The sequence below is a fragment of the Antedon mediterranea genome, chromosome 7 (assembly GCF_964355755.1).
Source record: "Antedon mediterranea chromosome 7, ecAntMedi1.1, whole genome shotgun sequence".
Lineage (NCBI taxonomy): Eukaryota > Metazoa > Echinodermata > Crinoidea > Comatulida > Antedonidae > Antedon > Antedon mediterranea.
The window spans coordinates 27748870-27768911 of NC_092676.1; the positions used below are offsets into that span (position 1 = coordinate 27748870).

The 20042-nt window shown below is 35.0% G+C and overlaps 2 protein-coding genes across 2 annotated transcripts; both read right to left on the bottom strand.

The window, feature by feature from the left end:
- Window positions 1-3267: 3267 nt before the first annotated feature.
- LOC140055580 (organic cation transporter protein-like) lies at window positions 3268-8031 on the bottom strand. The gene is made up of 11 exons (XM_072100917.1): window positions 7636-8031; window positions 7189-7292; window positions 6634-6788; window positions 6329-6497; window positions 5742-5902; window positions 5579-5589; window positions 5203-5306; window positions 4553-4761; window positions 4350-4458; window positions 3794-4003; window positions 3268-3527 (listed from the first exon to the last, which is right to left on the bottom strand). The coding sequence occupies exons 1-11, from the start codon at window positions 8029-8031 to the stop codon at window positions 3461-3463; spliced, it is 1695 nt and encodes a 564-aa protein (XP_071957018.1). The 3' UTR covers window positions 3268-3460.
- Window positions 8032-8660: 629 nt separating this feature from the next.
- On the bottom strand, window positions 8661-19956 carry LOC140053932 (organic cation transporter protein-like). The gene is made up of 10 exons (XM_072098683.1): window positions 19474-19956; window positions 16160-16263; window positions 15792-15946; window positions 15340-15508; window positions 15059-15200; window positions 14375-14475; window positions 13728-13936; window positions 13284-13392; window positions 10111-10320; window positions 8661-9989 (listed from the first exon to the last, which is right to left on the bottom strand). Exons 1-10 carry the CDS (start codon window positions 19864-19866, stop codon window positions 9881-9883), a joined length of 1701 nt encoding a protein of 566 aa, XP_071954784.1. The 5' UTR covers window positions 19867-19956; the 3' UTR covers window positions 8661-9880.
- Window positions 19957-20042: the final 86 nt, after the last annotated feature.

The following is a 20042-nucleotide window of genomic DNA, read 5'->3' on the forward strand; positions in this document are numbered from 1 at the left end:
CACTGAATTTTAATATTTCGTATTAAGCATATTTGAATACCTACCGGTATGGTACCATACATGTTCGACAATACAGTGTCACATATCTCTATTAAAAAAAAAAAAAAATTAAAAAAAAAAAAAAAAAAAAGTCGAGGTCCGAACCCCAGCCGATAGCACTCAAAACTGAGCATTACCCGTTACGCCACCACCAAGTACATGACGGAAAAGCTGATAATAGTATATTTATACGTGTATTACGTAATTGATCATTACGTCATAACAATCCTATTAACCTTGCTAAAACCAAAATGATCAGTTAGCTCAGTCGTCTGAGCGTCGTGTTAACAACACGTATGTCGTGGGTTCGATTCCCACGCTGGTCGGTGGAATAGAGTTAAGGCTATGCGAGCCACTGTGTTTGGGGTTCACAGATCATACGTCCCCCTTTCCACCACACATCATGAGGCGACAACATCAATGCATCTGATGATGTGGTGGAAACGACCCCAAAAGGCTGTGGCAGGGCCTTAGTGCTGAGGCAGGGAGAGCACATTTACCATCTTTTTTTTTTTGCTCTCGCTTTGCTTTGATGGTTTAAATTTTATGTTTAGCGCCCTCAATTTATTTTAATGTAAAAAAAGGGAATTAATTAATTTTATCTCATCGTAGTTTGGTATGCCGTGCGTTTGTTATGCAAATGAGTGTGCACATGTGCTGTGGGAAAGATGGTATTGTTAGTCATTCGCGCTCAACACACAACACTGTTCAATTTTTATTTTGTTAATCTTTTACATTATAATTATAATTCTACCGTTACATTGTAGGCCTACTAATATTATGTTGTGAATAAAAGTTTATGGTAGAATAAAAAAATAAATATGTTTTAAGCAGATCTTCGAAATTGAAGCATATGAAGTCAAGTTTTTTAAAACCCAACCTAAAATTCGCATCTGGATAGTTGAAATTTAACATTATAATTATCAAAGGTGATCATTGTAATTGTTTTCTAAATTATAGAAATATTAAAATTAGTAAGTAGGCTTTTGTGTGCTAGCTCTGTTTGTATTTCATAATTTTGTTTTGTTGAATTACCGTCACGGCCGCGTGCATTGCATGTCTCACACTTGGGAAACAATCACCATTGTATGGCTGGTCCTGAAGAGACTTATATATAACGCCATTTTTCGGGCGGGAACCTACTGTATACAGCTCTTTTTTTCAAAATTGTCTTTGCTCAGCCCCAAGCCTGGTGGGGTACTGAAGATTCTTATGCATGTTGTTTGAAAACATAATAGATGTCATTTTCGGGTACCTTGTAGCTCTATTTTAAACAGTTTGGTATGTGCGTGCGTTGTTGTGCAAATGAGTCTGTGCTGGTGCATTATGGTAAAGATGGTATGTTAGTCATTCGCGGTCAACACGCCACACTTTTAAATTTTGATGCTGTTAATTATTTACATTAGAAGATTTTTCAAATCATGTAAATGAAATATTTTCCAGGCGGGAAGTTAGCCGTTTAGTTCGCAAAAGTAATCTCGAAAAGAACTCCATGTGGAAAAGAAGCCCACCCAAGAGTACTAAAAATGAAGGAGCACATGGGCTTCTTTTCGAGGTTTTATGGCAGTCTATTTAATGGAAAATAATGCCATGCAACTTTGCTTCTGATTTAAAAAAAGTTTCACTTGACATATACAATCTTCAAAATATCTTTCTTTCAAAATAAAAGAAAAACAATATTCATTATTTTCCATTTAAAAATAAATCCACTGACGCCAAATTGGGTCCACTTGAGCACAGTGTATTAACATACGAAAAGATTGAAACTTGAGTGACTTTATTTCTATTTTATATCACTGCTCCCCTGGTACCAAATTGTGTCCACTTGAGCACAGTGTTTTATACGAAAAGATATTAAAATTTAATGACTTTATTTCTATTTTATATCACTGTGCTCAACAGGGGTCAAATTGGGTCCACTTGAGCACATTGTATTGACATACGAAAAGATATTAAAATTTAGTGACTTTTTATTAAACCTTACTTGTGTGAGGGTGACCCTAAACAGCATATGCAGACAGTCAAAAACATATATGAAAAAACAGATGAACTATGTTAACAAAATATAAAAATATATAATATATATGTACTTAAATACAACAATATAGCCTACAATACTACAAAACGTTGAGTTTTTTCTTTTGGGATTAAATATTTTTTTAGAGCAGACTTAAAATTATTTATTGTTACCGCATTTCTTAGTTTGGTGGGTAGCAAATTCAGGTATGTTGGTGCTCTTAGATGAAGCTGTTCTTAAAAGTTTCAGTTTTAGGGAAAGGGACGACAAATTTCCTCTCACTGACACTTCGGGTACATCGATGATTAGGAATTCTGGCAAGACGCAGGGCAAGGTATTCCGGAGCAAGACCATTTGCAGACCTGTAGGCAAGGCAGCCCAGTTGTAGATGCATGCGATCTTGGACTGTATGAAGATTTAAGGTGTTGTAAATGTTAGTTCATGGTGTGAGAGGATGAGCTTTAAGGATAATGCGAAGTGCTCTATTTTGAATGGTCTGTATTCGGTCAATATTCGATCTGATTTCCCAAACACTACATCAATAGTCAATGTGTGGGAGGACTATAGTGTTATAGAGGAGTATGGATGTGTGTTTATTAATGAAATAATCGAGCACGCGATAAGATGGAGATGGACAAGCCCAGTTTTGAACGGAGTTTATTTACATGAAAAGAAAAAGATAAATTTGAATCAATGTGAATGCCAAGATGTTTCTGTTTGTCAGTCCAAACGATATTAAAAGTAGTGACTTTTATTTCTATTTTATATCACTGTGCTACCCTGGTGCTAAATTGGGTCCACAGTTACCGTAGTACTATTTCTAATATTGAAGTTAATAAAGGCATAAATGGCGCTCCGTAGAGAAGTAGAGAATGCTCCAGTCGTCAGAATGACGCTCTGAATATACCTCATACATTTACGCAGTAAGCTAAGGCAGCTTGTGTATAAATTAGCTTTATTTTGCCTTAATCCGTTCACAACGTACTATACCAAAAGCAACTTTTTTTCGTTCATTCATTACTTTTGTCATGTAGTTTCAACAGCTTAATAGAGCTGAGTAGGCCTCATAGCTTTATTTTTACAAGTGAAAGTTATGTTTATGAGTTTATTTGATCTATAGATTTAGACAATACACTAATTGCAACTACGGTATGAGTTTTAATTAATTTAATTTTACGTTCCCTCAACACTTTTGTCATGTACTTTCTACAGCTTAGGAGAGCTGAGTGGGCCTCATAGCTTTATTTTTACAAGTGAAAATTATGTTTGTGAGTTATTTGATCTATAGATTTGGACAATACATAAATGCAACTACGGTATGAGTTTTAAATTAATTCAATTTTGAATAATTTTATTTTACATTGTGTAAATGCTGCATTAATGTGTTACGTCATCGACCAGTGGTCAAGCTTTGGTTTCTTCTTGAACGACAGTCTCATAAGCCCTTCCGTTCTTCTCCAAGTTTTCCTTCCTATCAAATATATAATATTGATAAAAAGATAAAAAGTTTGCCAGACATCATCATCAAAATACGTACGTATACATAAAACGGACTTAAGATTGGTTCCCACTAGGACGCAACGCAAGGACGTAAGCGTAATGCAAGCGTGTTGACCAATGACAAGCGACAGTTCGAATAATCTATCGCTTGTGATTGGTCAACTCACTCACGTTGCGTTACGTCCTTGTGTTGCGTTTCTAGTGGGAACCAAGCATAAACGTTGATTATCAACATACTTTCCAAAGTTTTCACCATCTTCTAAGGTTTCTGGGAGCTGTGTGTTTAATGTTTCCGGTAAAAGCAAGATTAGAAGACCTGCAGCCAATGACATCACACTAAAGATGACGTAAGGAAAGGGTTCCCATATCTTTCCAATGAATAAGATTTGTGGCGCCAAAATACCGGCAATACGAGCATTAACAGAACCGCACCCAACGCCAACAGCCCTAATAAAAAATGTAGTATTTTCAGTACGCCGCTTGCGATATTTATTTTCGTACACAAGTTGGGGATCCCTCATTAAACGTCACAAAATGAACATGAATATTCATAAGTTGTGACGCACGCAGCTTACGGTTTAAAATATGATACACAATATGGCAAAGTTGAAAATATAGAAATCAATTCGTTCCGTAACTGTCTTTAACTAAGACACGTAACGTAACACTGAACAGGGACGAATTACATCATAAAGGTTTGTTCACGACAACGTAAAGAACGGTGGTGTTATGACGCAAGTCACACGTAACGCACTGTGCACGATCATGCATTTCACAATATTAATTTACTTACCTGACGGGAGTAGGGAATTGTTCAGCCGAAAAAACGTAAATTAATGAAAATGAACAAATAACACAGAACTTTCCAATCATTGCCACAGATACAAATGCGATACCTTTAGCTGCAAAACGAAATGAATGGTTAAATTCGACTATCATGGCGGGCTAACCATATTTTCATAATACTAGGAATGTAGGCCTACGTGAAGAACTTACACAAAAAAACTATCATGAAACACGCAATACCACCGGAGATCATGTAAAAACTGATCGACTTTCCTCGACCAAACCTATTGGCGGTAAAAAGGCAGATGGGTATAGCAGGAACACCAACGGCTCCGCTTAAGAACATGGCGATGTAGTCGTTAATTCCCATGGCGTTCGTTCCCAAAGACAATCCATAATAAACCAAACTGTTAACCATCCTGGCACATAGATATATAAAATTAGTAAATAATGTAAGTTATTGCATGAGGATTGAGCATGCGTACTGACCTCAACCAGGGAAGAGTCACTCTTCCCTGCCGGCCACAACTACGAAACTATTCATGAGCGCGTACAACACCACCAGAGGTACGCCCATCTATCACCATGACATTACTATATGATCACAAAATAATCCTTAATTTGTACGTAATTTATAGCCTTATGATATTTGTATATATTCAATTCGTCACATTTCTATCCGAAATGCTAATATAATATTCTTGCGAAGATCACGTTAAAATGCATAAATAGTGCAATACCTTTTATCTCGTTTGACTCTTTGATTTTTCTTAAACCAAAACTTTCCCACCTTCTAAAACCATATATATTAATTTAATATAATCACTATTTTTCAGTCAATTGATATAAAAAATACAAACCAGTTAAAGAGCAAATTCAGAGATTTCTTTCTCAAATTCGGCGTTCGAAAAAGATCTACAAACGTGTGTCGCTTGGAAATAGTAATGGTGTTATCTTTTTTAACCTATATAACAATGTAAATTCATAATTAAAAAATATTGTATGACATTTACCTCCAATATGTATGACATTATTGTGTGAAGTCAAAGTCAATAATCTAGGTGTGACTCTATGAGCAAAAATGATAATTAAACATCTGTTTTTATGATTACAACAATTTAAATAATTTGGAACGTATTAATATTGTCAGGTTTTATGAGCATTATCATAACAACAATGCAATTGATAATAATTTATAAAATGAAATATATAATTAACATTAACAAAGAATAAAACTTTTTTGTAAACTAAATAACACAGACACAAATGGTATAAATACATAATAATATGACGTTTTGTCAGTCTACACAGCGTCTCCAAGACTATTTGGTTAAACAAAAATGTAATAATTTTCCAGTTTATTATATTCGGAACCAGATGAGTTTATTAATTTAATAACAGATATATTCATTAATTCGTACCAGTTTTTCTAATTCAACTGGATCGCTGAATTCTGGAGGAAGATCTGTACCGTTTGTTTTAGCCATTTTCTTTAGAATGTCTGTTGCTTCCTTGTACCTCCGTTGACTCACCAGCCATCTTGGTGATTCTGGTACAAATCTAAAAAACACATCAATAGATAATTATTATTTGTAGTCGGTGGCATTTTCATTATTTATCTAAAGTTCTGTCTACACTTTCAAACTAGTTGTTTTGCCAAAAAAGTGTGATGTACCCAAATATGGTAGTGATATGCCAAAAATATGGTACTTATATGACATCATCGTGTATATGGGCACATCACATTTGTTTTTGTCCCATAAATTTTGATAGTGTAGACAGAGCTTTAGACATTGTATTTATTGTTATTTCTTGTGAAGAAAATAAATGTTATTTTCCAATTGAATAAACGGGATATTCCGTTATTCCATTGAAGTGTACTCCCTTCTAGATCAACAAAAGTGACGTTGTGATACGGTTGTATATACGGTTAAGTAGAACTATGAGGATCTATTGAGAAATTTCTGCCTAAGAATAATTTCTTACGGGTATGTTAATAAGAAAAGCACAACTGGAATTGAGGCAACAAGTTGTAGATGGCGCCATGATCGTAGGAAATAACCCAGAAGTGCGTACAACATGTTTCCAATCACGTAAAGCAACTCTATCGTTACGCCTGTAAACGATCTTGATTTAGGTCCAACCATCTCCGTACCTACACAAGAAAAAGAAACTCATTTTTTCTAAATCTATATTTTACAAATAATATCAACCTAAATCAATTAGGCTTAAAAGTAAATTAAAGCTATCGATTTGTAATTAAAATTGGTGTATTTTCGGAATAAACTTACTGATGACGAAGGCCATAATGTACGAGCCAATACAAGAAGCACCGACGCAAAATCGCATTAGGCAGAAGAACCAGAAGTTCGGAGAAAACGACGCAATCGATCCAGTTATAGCAACAAGTGTTGCACAGATGTACATAACTTTCTTTCTTCCGATACTAAAAAAACAAACATATTATGTGCGCTTTTCAGATCTCTCACGACGCAATGTTTCATCAGCAACCATCAGAACAAAACACCTTTACAGCTATGAGCGTTTTAATTTAGGCTACATCACATCACCTGAAATTGTTCAAGCCTATTTTCCATAAAGGATTGAACTGTAGAAGACATACCTTCTCGCAACGAGTAATAAACCATTGGAACAGTTTACCAGCTGACGTTGTTAATTCTGAGACCACTAACACCTTCAAGAATCGCATCGACACAATGTAGTTGATATGGGGTTAAAAAGGCACTCGCCTAAACTTTCCCATTATAACTAAACTAAACTAACTAAAGGCCAGGCTATGTAGGCCTAAATAACATGGGTCAGCAATATAATACAGTACTACTTACTGATCAGCAAATGAGCCAGCTACGAGAGAGCCTGTCAGTACCCCACAAAACATAATTGATGAAGATAGAGCTGATTTGGCAGCATCGTCACAAACCAGATTCCACTAAAAAAAAAAAAACATTGGAAATTACCGTACACTAAACAATAGGCCTAATATCAATTTTATCTTTGCTATAACCAAAGAATAACATAAATAATTTAGAAACCAATACGAGTAGTAAAAGAAAAGAAAAGTAAAGAGCAATAGAATTGTCAATACAGCGAACGTTGAATTCTCAAAATATGTTCTGTTTTTAGAGTTACATTTATATTATTTTATTTTATTTGAAATGAATCAGTAGATCTTCTGGTATACCGTAGCTAATAATTGATTTTGAGAACATTTCATAAACTGAAGTAATGTAGGCCTTTACTACCGAACCAATATTGTTCTAAACAAAACTTACGTCTTGTATTATGGTTGAACGATACTGAGACTTATCGTAAACCCATCCGTCGGAACATTCTCCGATGGACCACGTCTCATTGGTTGTCAACACATCAGCCTCGTCTTCAAATTCGTATCGTCTGCAATGCTGTTCTTCAATAAATGTATCTGGATTGTCAGTAATCTTGAAAGACGCGATTGTATCAATACAATCCTCCGTTGATAAAGCATACTTACTACAATTAAACGAATCTATAGCGGGATTTTTACACCAATGATCCGTCTCAGCTGCAAGAAACACGTGAGCGAGTAAATGAATTCCAACAGGAATACCTATAGTTATAAGTAACGCATAAACTCGTTTTTGATAGAGTCCAAAATCGCCAACAGATTTAAAAACATCATCGAACGCCATCGATATTGCTTAGTTTGTTTGGAACGGCGCGCGTTTCCGTCAATTGCTCGTACTCTGCAGTACTGATGACGTGGGGCTGTGATTTAAGTATAAATAACAATATATCACAGTGCAATAAAAGTGTTACAGCTTTGCTCTGAGCATGTGTAATTCATCTCACATTAAAATAAGTACAAAGACACACACACACACAGAATGCGTTCTCGACAGTGGTGAAACGCAGAGGCCTGAGTTTTTAGCCTTTTTCGACATATTTTAATGGTTGTTTTTTCTCTGGGCACTGTTCAGGCCCCCCCCCCCCCATAAGCTCATAGTTGTCACGCCACTGGTTCTCACCGAGTCTCCACTTTTTAAATACCATGGGGAACCATAGAACACCAAATCTCACGACCGGAAGGTAGCCACCTCTGTATTTGAAATTGCTGAATAATAATAGATTTCAAAGCATAAATACTTTTATAAATTGGCAAAAATTGAGTTGAATTTGAATTAATTCCAGTATCGAATCGGCTTGGTGTCGTGTATAACAATGGACAACGCAATGAATAAACGCATAGGTCACTGTGTGAACAATAACAATAAGTTATTTACTGTTTTATTATGCGTTCTCCTAAATTTGAATAACATAGAAGATAGATTTAGCGTTTAGGTATTAGGCAAGTTGTTTTTAAAACTTAATTTAAGGACAAATTGACGATATAGACCTTTTTTTCTAATGGACTTTTTTTCTTTAAATTACGTGTTTTATCAGGTAAATATGTATTTTGTTGATCCACTGTTTTGGTCAATGTGCATAACTATATACCTAATGAGACATTAAGATGGCGTATTAAAAAAAAAATTTAGGCCCTGACTGATATTTTTATTGTATACCGTACAAAGATATGCCTGTGTACCGTACTGTACATATTTTATATAGAAAAAGATTAAATAGAGTAATGATATAGTATTGTATTCAAAATCAGATTAAAATATTCGTTGAATCTCATTTGAATATATAAATTAGTTGTCAACGGTAAACCAATATGGCGGGTGGCAAATAATATGTTGACGGCGGTGTTGGCGGTAAATTTGTGAGCGATAAAAAGCGGCAGCTACCATACAATTACATTTGTTCACGTTCGTTTCTAATACAGGATTTAGATTATTTTAAATTATAAAATGACTCGGAAAGAAGCTTCCAACCTGTGAAACGTTATTTTCAAAATAGATTTAACACAAATCATTTTTTAACAATGGTGTTACTTGTTAGTTAGTTAGAGCTTAGGTCTGTTATGATTTCTATATTTTATTCTGGGTAAATACGGTAGTAGATCCTGTCGCTTTGAAAATACATTCTAGAGGAAAAATAATGAGTGTAAGTACGTAACTAAAAGCTTTAGACTTTCAGTATTAATACTTTGATTTCACGACATACGATATTTAGGCCTAAGAAGAAAAAAAAAATACACCCAAACACATTGAGGTTTATCAGTATTAATTATTATACAAAAATAAAACATAAAAGAAATTAGTATTCGATAGAGAGGCTTATTTTGTCTTAAAACAATAATAAATAAACAGTTTGACGTGCCATATTATTTGCTTAAGACTAAAGGTGTATTAACTTGGATTCACCATAGAGACTAATCTATTTCTTCATGGATTCACCAACGAAACTTTCGTTACAAACTAGCATGCTTAAATCCTGAATAATAGTTTAATTTATAAAATGTTCCTCATTAATGTTGTGCAGTCCATTTGTGATTGGTTAATTAGTCAATCGTAATCCATCTGTGATTGGCCAATTAGTCAATCGTAATCCATCTGTGATTGGCCAATTAGTCAATCGTAATCCATCTGTAATTGATCAAATTACACCGTCCGCTGGCTTGTAAGTCGTATTAAGGGCATCCTCGGTCGCTTTTTCGTCGACTTCTCTGTTTCTTTTCCAGCATTTTAATGTTGATGAGTTATTCCTACAGATTGAAATAATTATATTTTTATTACAATGTGAATAAACGTTGTGAAATCGAATATTATTGTAAAACACAAAAGTTGATAAATCATCATCATAAACACAATTTTCTTGCTACTTACTTGCCAAAGGTTTCTCCATCTTCGATACTTTCTGGAAGTTGAACATTCAACGTCTCCGGCAGCAAAAGGACCAGAACTCCGGCCGATACAGACATCACACTAAACACAACGTATGGCAATGGCTTCCACAGACTACCAAAGTATAGTATTTGTGGCGCCATTATCCCACCAATTCGGGCAGCGACAGAACAGCAGCCTATCCCAACGCCCCTATATAAATGTAATGTTTGATTCTGAACTTTAGTTAGTTGTAACATTAGTATTTTATTTAATTTTCAACATATGAAAAGGAATAAATATTGAGTATTTAATTTTCCACATGAGGTATACAACTACATGGACATTGCTCTTTAGTGAACAAGTATTAAGGGTCTTTCACACCTGTTCCCGCACGGTTCGGTCCCGCGCCGTCAAATCAAATAAAAAACGTAATTGTTTTGTTGCTATACTTGCTACTATCAAAGAACTTGCTTTGCTGCTATGCGCCAATCGATGTGCGCGTACAGTACGTAGCTGCGTACGTACGTGAAAACGAAACATTGACGTTCGATTTGATTTGCCGGCGCCGGACCGGAACAGGACGTGTGGAAGACCATTTTCCAATACATGCTGACTCTGTTGTAATGCACTATTGTGAATTACCATCACACCCACCATCTGTTATTGATATTTGACAAAACATACATAATTCAATCTCTTAAAATGTGAGAATTAAATGGATATGCTTTTGTTTTAGTGTTGTGCATCACTGATTTTGAACACATCCCGACTGGTCTAGTTATGGTCACATGATACAAGTGGAAAAACCAACTGTACATTTAGTTGACTTATTACTTATTTTGAAATTGTCCATCTATAAGTTGAAGATCATATCTATATTTATTTATTGGTAAAAAGTACCATTATTATCTGCTGAAACCTGGACAACATTTTAACTTCTGCACAGTACAAGGTTACTTGATAGTAGTTTCAAATTACTATTGCAGGATGGCTAGCAAGGATGTAAGTTTACTTGGAGATATAGATGAGAAAGTACTAGAATGTTCTATTTGTAATGGAAGGCTAGAAGACCCAAAATCACTTAGCTGCCTTCATAGTTTCTGCCTCAAATGTTTGGAGAAATGGGTTCAAACCAACAGTGGAAAGTTAACATGCCCTATTTGTCACAAAGAGTATCCCATTCCAGTAGGAGGGCTTCAAAAACTTGCACCAAATACATTTCTAAACAACCTCTTGGAAACCATCAAACAACATGAAGAGAAAGATGAGGCTAAAGGCACTGCCTCTCTGTGCGCCGCTCACGCTAAACCATTGAAAATGTATTGTACAAAATGTAAAGTACCAATATGCATAGAATGCACTGCAATGGAACATGCCGCAGGAGATGGAAAACATGAACTAATTAACATTGTAACAGCATTTAATACATTTAAGGAAACATCAGAAGACTTAAAGAAAGCTGCATATGAATCGATACAAAAAATAGAAAAAGTACTCAAAGTAGTTACGAAGAATGCTAAAGAACTAGAAGAAAGTAAAGAGGCAAGTCTCACCAACATTGATAAGCAAGTTCGAGAATTGTTTCTAATAATCCAGAAAAAAGCAGATGAAATGAAGAAAAAAGTTGAAGCAAATTATAACAATGAAAAGAAATTTAATGACTTACAAATTACAAATTTAAAAAAAAAATATTCTGAATTGAATACAAACTTGAGTTCTTTAAATCAGTTACTAAAGAGTGAGCCAGCAACTGCTATGAAATCAAATGGGATTGTATTAAATAAAATGATGGATGAAATTATTAAATCTGAAGAAATCAGGCAAAAGGAAAGCAGCAAACAAATTAACTTTATCAGAAACCAACATTTAATTGATTTATTGAAAAAAAATGACATTGGAAAAGTTGTATTCAAACCAATTCATATCAAAGGTAAGCCTAGAGGAGTAGCAAATTGTGATGATGATTGCTTGCTGGTTTCATTTTGGACAAATGTAATTCACAAGTACAACCAATCAGGAGAATGTACAAGCAAGATTACACTACCAGTAGGTGTCATGGTTAACAGAATGTACAGAATGAAGAATAGCAACATAGCATTCAGTGATCTTGGTAATAGATGCATTCAAGTATGTGATATGAATGGTCATGTGATGAAATCCATTGGTAGAGGTGTATTTAAAACTCCAAATGGTATTCACACAAATGAGGCAACTAATGCTATATATGTAGCAGATTGGGGCATTGAATGTGTGTTTATGTTTGACATAATCAATGGTAGGTTGTTGAAGAAGATAGGATCACAAAAGGATTCAAATTATTATGGATACTCTGATGTTTCACTTACAAAAACTGGTAAAGTACTTGTAGCAGATAAAGGACAGCAACAGGTATTACTGTATGATGACAAGGACAAGTCACTGAAAGTACTCATCAATGGAGGAGATGAAGATGGTAAGGTAATGTACCCATGGGATGTTGTAGTTGGTGAGGATGACAACATCATAATAGCAAGTTGCAACAAACTACAACTATTCAGAAGTGATGGATATTTTATCAAAAGAATTGATCAAAGAAAAGATAGAATTAGGTCACCAGATCAGTTATGTATCATTTCTCATAACCCATGTAAGGTTGCTTTAGCAAATCAGGGTAACAACACAATCAAAATGTTTAATTATTAAAGCAAGACTTTTCTCCTGTGTATATACATTAAATATATAGAGTATTTCATATATAAATTGAAATATTCAAGTTAATAAATGATAATAAGTGATTTGTTTATACACATTTGAGATGAATAAATAAAATGATTGGTAAAAAATTCATTCAGTTTGTTATGTTAGAGTGATAGTTCCTGATAACAGAAAATGTTACACGTGACTATTTTCATTAAAGCATCACTATTGATTTGAAAACAGGAATGACTGTTAACCAATCAGATAACTTGATTGATTATGGGCAATAAAGGGTCTTTCACACCTGTTCCGCCTGCACAGTCAAATCGAACCTCAGTGTTTCGATTTCAAAACGCTCCACGGGACTACTATGCCATGCGCCAGTCGATGTGCGCGTACGTAGCCGCGTGAAAACGAAACATTGACATTTGATTTGCCGGCGTCGGATCAGAATCGTATCAGAACAAGTGTGAAAGACCTTTTAAGCACGAGCTTACCTGACAGGCGTAGGAAACTGCTCTGCGGCGAATATATAAATAATAGCAAACGAAGCGGTGATACAAAATTTACCAATCATCGCCACACTCATCAATGCTGGGCCTTTTTCTATAAAAACAATTAAAAATTGTTAATAAATTGGCACAAACAGGAATGATACTTAAATTGACTCATGCAGACAATCTTAACTCCTAAATATTTAGATACTTTATTTAAAAAAACATACAAAAAGCCAAAGGTTGAAACAGTAATCTCACAAAGAGTACACAAGGGCTTATTATTGAAAACATTAACAACATTACTGAACATTAAACATTAGTAACAATAGGTGATTAAAAAATAAAGTACGATAGACTGGCTACAGTACCTCCTAAAAATATTCAGTATGAACAACACTGTGTAGCCTAGAGTAAAGCTATACAATTATGCTCTTTATATCTCACCCAAAAATACCGTCGCGAAACATGCTAGGCCACCAACGATCATGACAAAACTGATTGTACGACCGCGCCCAAATCTACTGGCAGTGAGCAGACAAAATACGACGGCGGGAAGTTCAACAGCACCGCTCACAAACATGGCCAGGTAATCGTTGACACCCATGTTACTGGTTCCAAGAGAAAGGCCGTAATACACAAGACTGTTTACCATCCTAAAGAGATCAGAAAAATGACAAGAATGACTAAAAATACAGAACAATGAAAGAAAGAAAGATCGACCATTTTAGTATGTGTCACGTCATATTAGCCTAGATGCACTTACAATTTTGGCTTCACGTCACAGCTTTCGTTCTGCTTCACTTTATAATAAGTGAAACTTTTACAAAAACAATTATAGGCCTATTTTATACTTTTTAATAGTAATTTAAAACCCGGAACCCTCCTTTAAACTCAAATAAATCGAAGTTAGGCTTTGAGATTTAGTTTCCGTGACTTGTGATTGATAAACCTACTTGCATTGCGTTCAGTGAAACAAACAAAATGAACGAAACATAAAAGGGCACATTCAAGATTTCCAAAATGGTAGCACATTATATGATTACAACAATTTTAATTTGGTCGAATTAAAACAATATTTCGTTTGTACAAACCAATTGTAAAATAAATTCAGCGATTTCTTTCTTAAATTCGGTGTGCGAAAGAGATCAACAATTGTATGTCTTTTCATATCACCCTCTTCTTCAGATTTCATCTGTAAAAATACATAATGTACAGTAATATGTACAGTAATATGTACAGTAATAATAATAATGTACAGTAATATAATGTACAGTAATAAAAATGTACAGTTATAATAATGTACAGTAATAATAAGGTGATGAATTATGACGTAGAATTCAATGTGACGCAATTCGAATATGTTGTGATATGCAGAAGTCTGTGATATAGTGGCATGTAAAATGTTTGAAAGTCACGTGTCACTGACGAGGTCGTGTGATGACGTAATTTACTGTGAAGGAATAATGTATTTCAATAAGAATGCAACCTAAAAGAATATACGCCGTGTGAAAATATGGATGTGTTCTTTCGTAGTATACTCTACCAAGACAATCTAACAACAGGTTGCTGAGCTCCGTGGATCAAAGGATTTATCTGTGGCTGCGACACGATAATTTTCAGACACCAGGCGGAGAATATGTACATACTGTAGTACAGTACTGAGGTATTTTGTCGCAGCCAGACATAAGATCAAATGACTGTTACGAGTTCCTATCTTGGTAAGGCGAGCTCAGAATCCTGTGATTAAATTGCCTTGACCCTACACATTTTCCTACCATAGTTTTCTCTAGCTCATCCGGGTCACTGAATTCTGATGGCAGTTCTCTTCCATTCCCTTTCGCCATCTTCTTCAGAATGTCTGTCGCTTCCTTATATCTCTTTTGCGTTATTAACCATCTGGGTGATTCTGGCACGAACCTGATGACATTTAAAGAAGAAAGAAGTTACGTCACAACTAAGTATTGACAGATTTGCACTATCATGTACTAAAGTTGTTGGAAATATATTTTTGCTTTTAGTATAACTAGATGAAGGTGCGTATTTTTACTAAACTTACGGAAAAATTATGAAAGTAAGAAGAATTGGAACCGATGAGACGAGTTGTAAGTTACGCCAAGACCTGATGAGATAACTGAGAAGGGCCAACAGCATGTAGCCAATCGCAAAGAACATTTCTATCGTGATGCCGGTGAAGGTTCGTGGCTTAGGACCAACTATTTCTGTACCTATAAATAAAACCAAAATAAAATAATTAGGAATGTAGACTTACGTTGCGCATACGTACGTCATTGCTTTACGCACACATACGTCATCACGTTACGGGTACGTACAGAGTTACGTTACGCTTACGTACATAGTTACCTTATGCGTACATATATATTTACTTTACGCGTACCTACATGATACGCGTACGTATATAGTTAGGTTACGCGTACGTACATAGTTCCGTTACGCATACGTATATAGTTACGTTACGCGTACGTCTACAAGTAAAGTAAGTAAACTCACTTATAACAAAGGCCATAAGGTAAGTGCCCATACACGCTGCTCCAATACAGAACCGCATCAGGCAATAAAACCAGAAGTTTGGCGAAAATGAAGCAAGACTTCCGGTCAATGTGGCCAATGACAAACAAATGAATAGAACTTTCTTTCTTCCGATACTGAAATACAACAATATCTATTAATGTATATATCTAAAAAATGCCGCCACAAATAGTTTATAATAATCATTGTCAAAATTGTCATCGTAGAACAAAGTGATACACTTGCACTTGCATCAACAGGCTTACTACCAGAGAACACATCTTGAAATAATAATTAAACACTGATATCATTTATTTTCAAATTTAAAGTGTAGGTAGATAGGTACTTACTGATCAGCAAATGTCCCACATAAAATCGATCCCAACAAAACGCCTCCGAACATAACTGACGCAGCGGTAGCCGGTTTGTGAGAATCTTTGCACACCAAATTCCACTATACAAAATATAAATAAAATACTAACCAATTATTATGGAGAAGTAAGGGGACATTTTCAGGACCAAATAAAGTGTCCCTTTATTAGAGGGTTGTCGTAATGTTAAAATATATATTGCCATTTTGTTCATGAGGAAATGTGTTATAGGCCTATCAAACTCTGTCTACACTATTAAACCAGTTTCAAAAAAAGTATGATGCGCTCAAATACAGTAGTGATATGTCATCATCACGTCCATATGGGCACATCACATCAAGTCGATAGTGTAGAAAGAAATGTACCTCTATCACCATACAGTAGCACCCACCCCTCCTTCGCGAAACCCCTATTAAAGAGACACTTCCTCCGAAACGAAAGAGGGACAATATTGTTCACAATGACCAAATCCCCATTCAGGGGACAAGCTCAATTATAGATTACGTTGTATATGTCCCGAAGTGTCCATTTAATAGAGGTTCACTAAGCATTCATTTACAGTAGGTTAGACTGAGGATAAACATTGATTTGACATCTGACATCCAGTTGGCACTAAGCACGAAGAGACAAATTAAACATAATATCCGCCTCCTTATATTAACTTTATTAATTGCTTCCCCTCACAAATTACAAATATTATACGTAACGGATAGCAAGAAATATAATTAAAACACATTGTTTAGATTTGAGTCGGGAAATAATTAACGTCTAGTCATTAAAGTTTAAACTGGTAGGCCTACTTATTGTGACTCTTTCTATTTCCATGTGCCCCACCCCCACCACCCCAACGTGTATTGATTATAAACATGGGCGGAACTTATAGAGAAGTTCAAGTAGAAGGACATTTCGGGACCCAAGAACGTGTCCCCCTAAGGTCCCCATATGCGGATCATAGGATCACAGAGCTGCACAAACAAAATAATAACAGTCTGTCAAAAATGTATAAGGTATAATGTTAATAATAATGAATATGCAGCTATGTGTATTTTTGTCAGACTAGCGCATTGAGCAATTGTGATATATTAATTTATTACTTACAGTAATACTGTATTATTATTTTATCTGTCAAAAGGGGTGGGGGGGGGGAAGCGCGACCCTTACCTCTCCCCTGTCCATACCGCCTATCTAATACAGAGGTTGACGCCACGCTCCTCTAGACCACTGGTTAACTAATTATAATATACACATTGAATAGGCCTACAAGGATGATGGCGTCTGAACTTGTTCTCACGTTTGTCAGATGAACTTACATCGAATATGATATTATTGTAGAACAAAATGTGTATCAGTGTTGTGATCAAAAGTTTTAATTTTGTCTGCATCGAATATGAATTAAAAGGGAATTACGGGTTAACACGATTTAAATTAATAATACGCGTAAGTAAGCAGTAAATTAAACATGATCTAACTGGATTAATCCAGAAAAAAAGTGTTTGTTACAAAATGTTGGGTTAGTTCCATTGTGTTCACACCATTACATCCCTACATAAATGCATTTTCAATTTGTTTTCTCGTTTTAATTATAATTTTGCATTATCACTGTTAACTGGATATAGAAAACATGCATCTTCGACTGGACTAAACCAGAAATTGTTTTTGAAATCATTGATAATAATTTGTACTTCTCACTTCAACGCTTTTAAAATTAAGTTCACGTTTTGATAACAATTAAAACTAATTTGTTCTGAACTAAAAAAGAACTTAAGCATGCGTTTCCGATTCAAATAAACTCTAGTGAACCTTTCGGAATACTACTATTATAGAACTATATAGAACCACTCTTTTGGGACACCATTCTATTCTAGTAACATCCAATAGCAATGGGTTAACATTCCCATGAAGCGAACGCTGCAGAAAACCTATCTATTGACATCAAGGGACACTTTTTTGGTACAGGTTTTAACGGAACGGGGTTGGTGGATATTAGCATAAAGTTGAAATATATGTTGTTATGTTATCAGGCTTTTAAATCGTGCGTCTTGAAGTTCATGTGACGGAAAATAATCTAGTAGCAATCCGGAACGGATGAGGATGCGGAAACAAATCAATGGATTCCTCCTCGTTTAACACGTCACTATATATTATACCGAACTAAAATATAGATATAGATCTTTTTAATCTTTTTCTGTTTAAAAAGTTTTATTTGTTTATTTCCACTGCTATGCGTGCTAATTGCAGCATGTTGTTATTTGTTTTAGAAGTTGAATTTCATTGTTCTTCATTCAAACTGACGAAATAGGAGCACAGTGCAACAAACTTGAATCTTAAGCTCTGTCACACTATCAAACTTGATGTGACAAAAACAAAATGTCATGTGCCCATATATGGACATGATGATGTCATATCACTACCATATTTGGGTATATCACTACCATATTTGGGTATATCACTACCATATTTAAGCACATCACACATTTTTTGTGTCAAACTATAGCTTTAGCAGAATTTGACTTTGAATTTGACTTTGAGAAATGATTTAAAATAAGGATAACATTAAAATGTTATTTAATTTGGCCGGAAATCGACATATTAAGTTATAACGGTCCGATAACATTTCTGTTCAAGAAATCACTTCTTGCGTTGAATCATCAAATGATAGTACAGTATTTTGATTGACTTTTTTACCCTCACAAAAAATTGCGAATGAACTGTTAATGATGCAATATGGCCTTGGTATTCATGTATAATTTATATATATCAATTTGCAGGTTTATAGGCTATGGTATATGATTTTGTATAGCTTTTTGTAAATTTCTATCACAGATTTAAGAATGATATTAGTTTAACATTAAGAACTATATCTGAATCGACAGTAGTAGGCCTATTGAAAATTAAACGTCGCATTCGCGTTTTCAAACTATAATATGAACGAATTTGTTGTCCAAATCGACTACCCGTCGATTTGTAGAAAGCGTGTTTTTTGAAAAAAAAAATAGTTGTCCTAGGGGACACTTTCACGTGAAGCCTCAAGGGACACCTCTATTGCGGGATTTATAATTTGTTTCGATAGCAAAAACAACAAAGAAAGATATAATATTTCATAATGACTCCTGCTCAAAGTATATTCATCGAAACGTCGAGAAACTCGACAGTTCATTTCAGAACTAAACATACGTGGTGTTGTACAGCAAACTTTATATCAAGATATCACTTAATATGATACTTTCTCTGCCTTGGGGGTTGGTTCTACAGCCGAATGTTATTCTAATGTAAAAATTAAAATGAAAACTTACTTCTTGTATTATAGTAGAGTGATACTGCGACGTGTCATACTTCCATCCAGTGGTACAGTCCACAACTGGCCAACTAGTATTATCAAACACATCGTCTTCACTCTCAAATTGATAACTCTTGCAATGCCGTTCTTGCTCATTCGTTTCGGTGTTATCTTTAACAATGAGCGAATTTGTAAGATTTTTACAGCCGTTTTCCGACAAGCCGTATTCAGTGCAGTTAAACGCGTCTATCACTGCATTTGTACACCAGTGATCTGTTTCGGCCGCAAGAAATACCTGGGCTAAGAAATGTATTCCGACTGGAATAGCCGTCAGTACTAATAACGCGTAAGCTCTTTTTTGATATGCTCCAAACTCTCCAATCGATTTAAAAACATCATCGAACTTCATTGTTTTCTGTTTCTTTGTACGATCAGAATGTTAGCCTAGTTTAGTTTGCTGTGCAGGGTATAGCCGTGTTGTTGTAAAGTTTAATGATAGTGAGATATCAATATTCTCTTATATATTTTGTTCCCACAATAATGTCAAAGGTCAACAGTGATTCCGTCATGAATATGCATTAACAA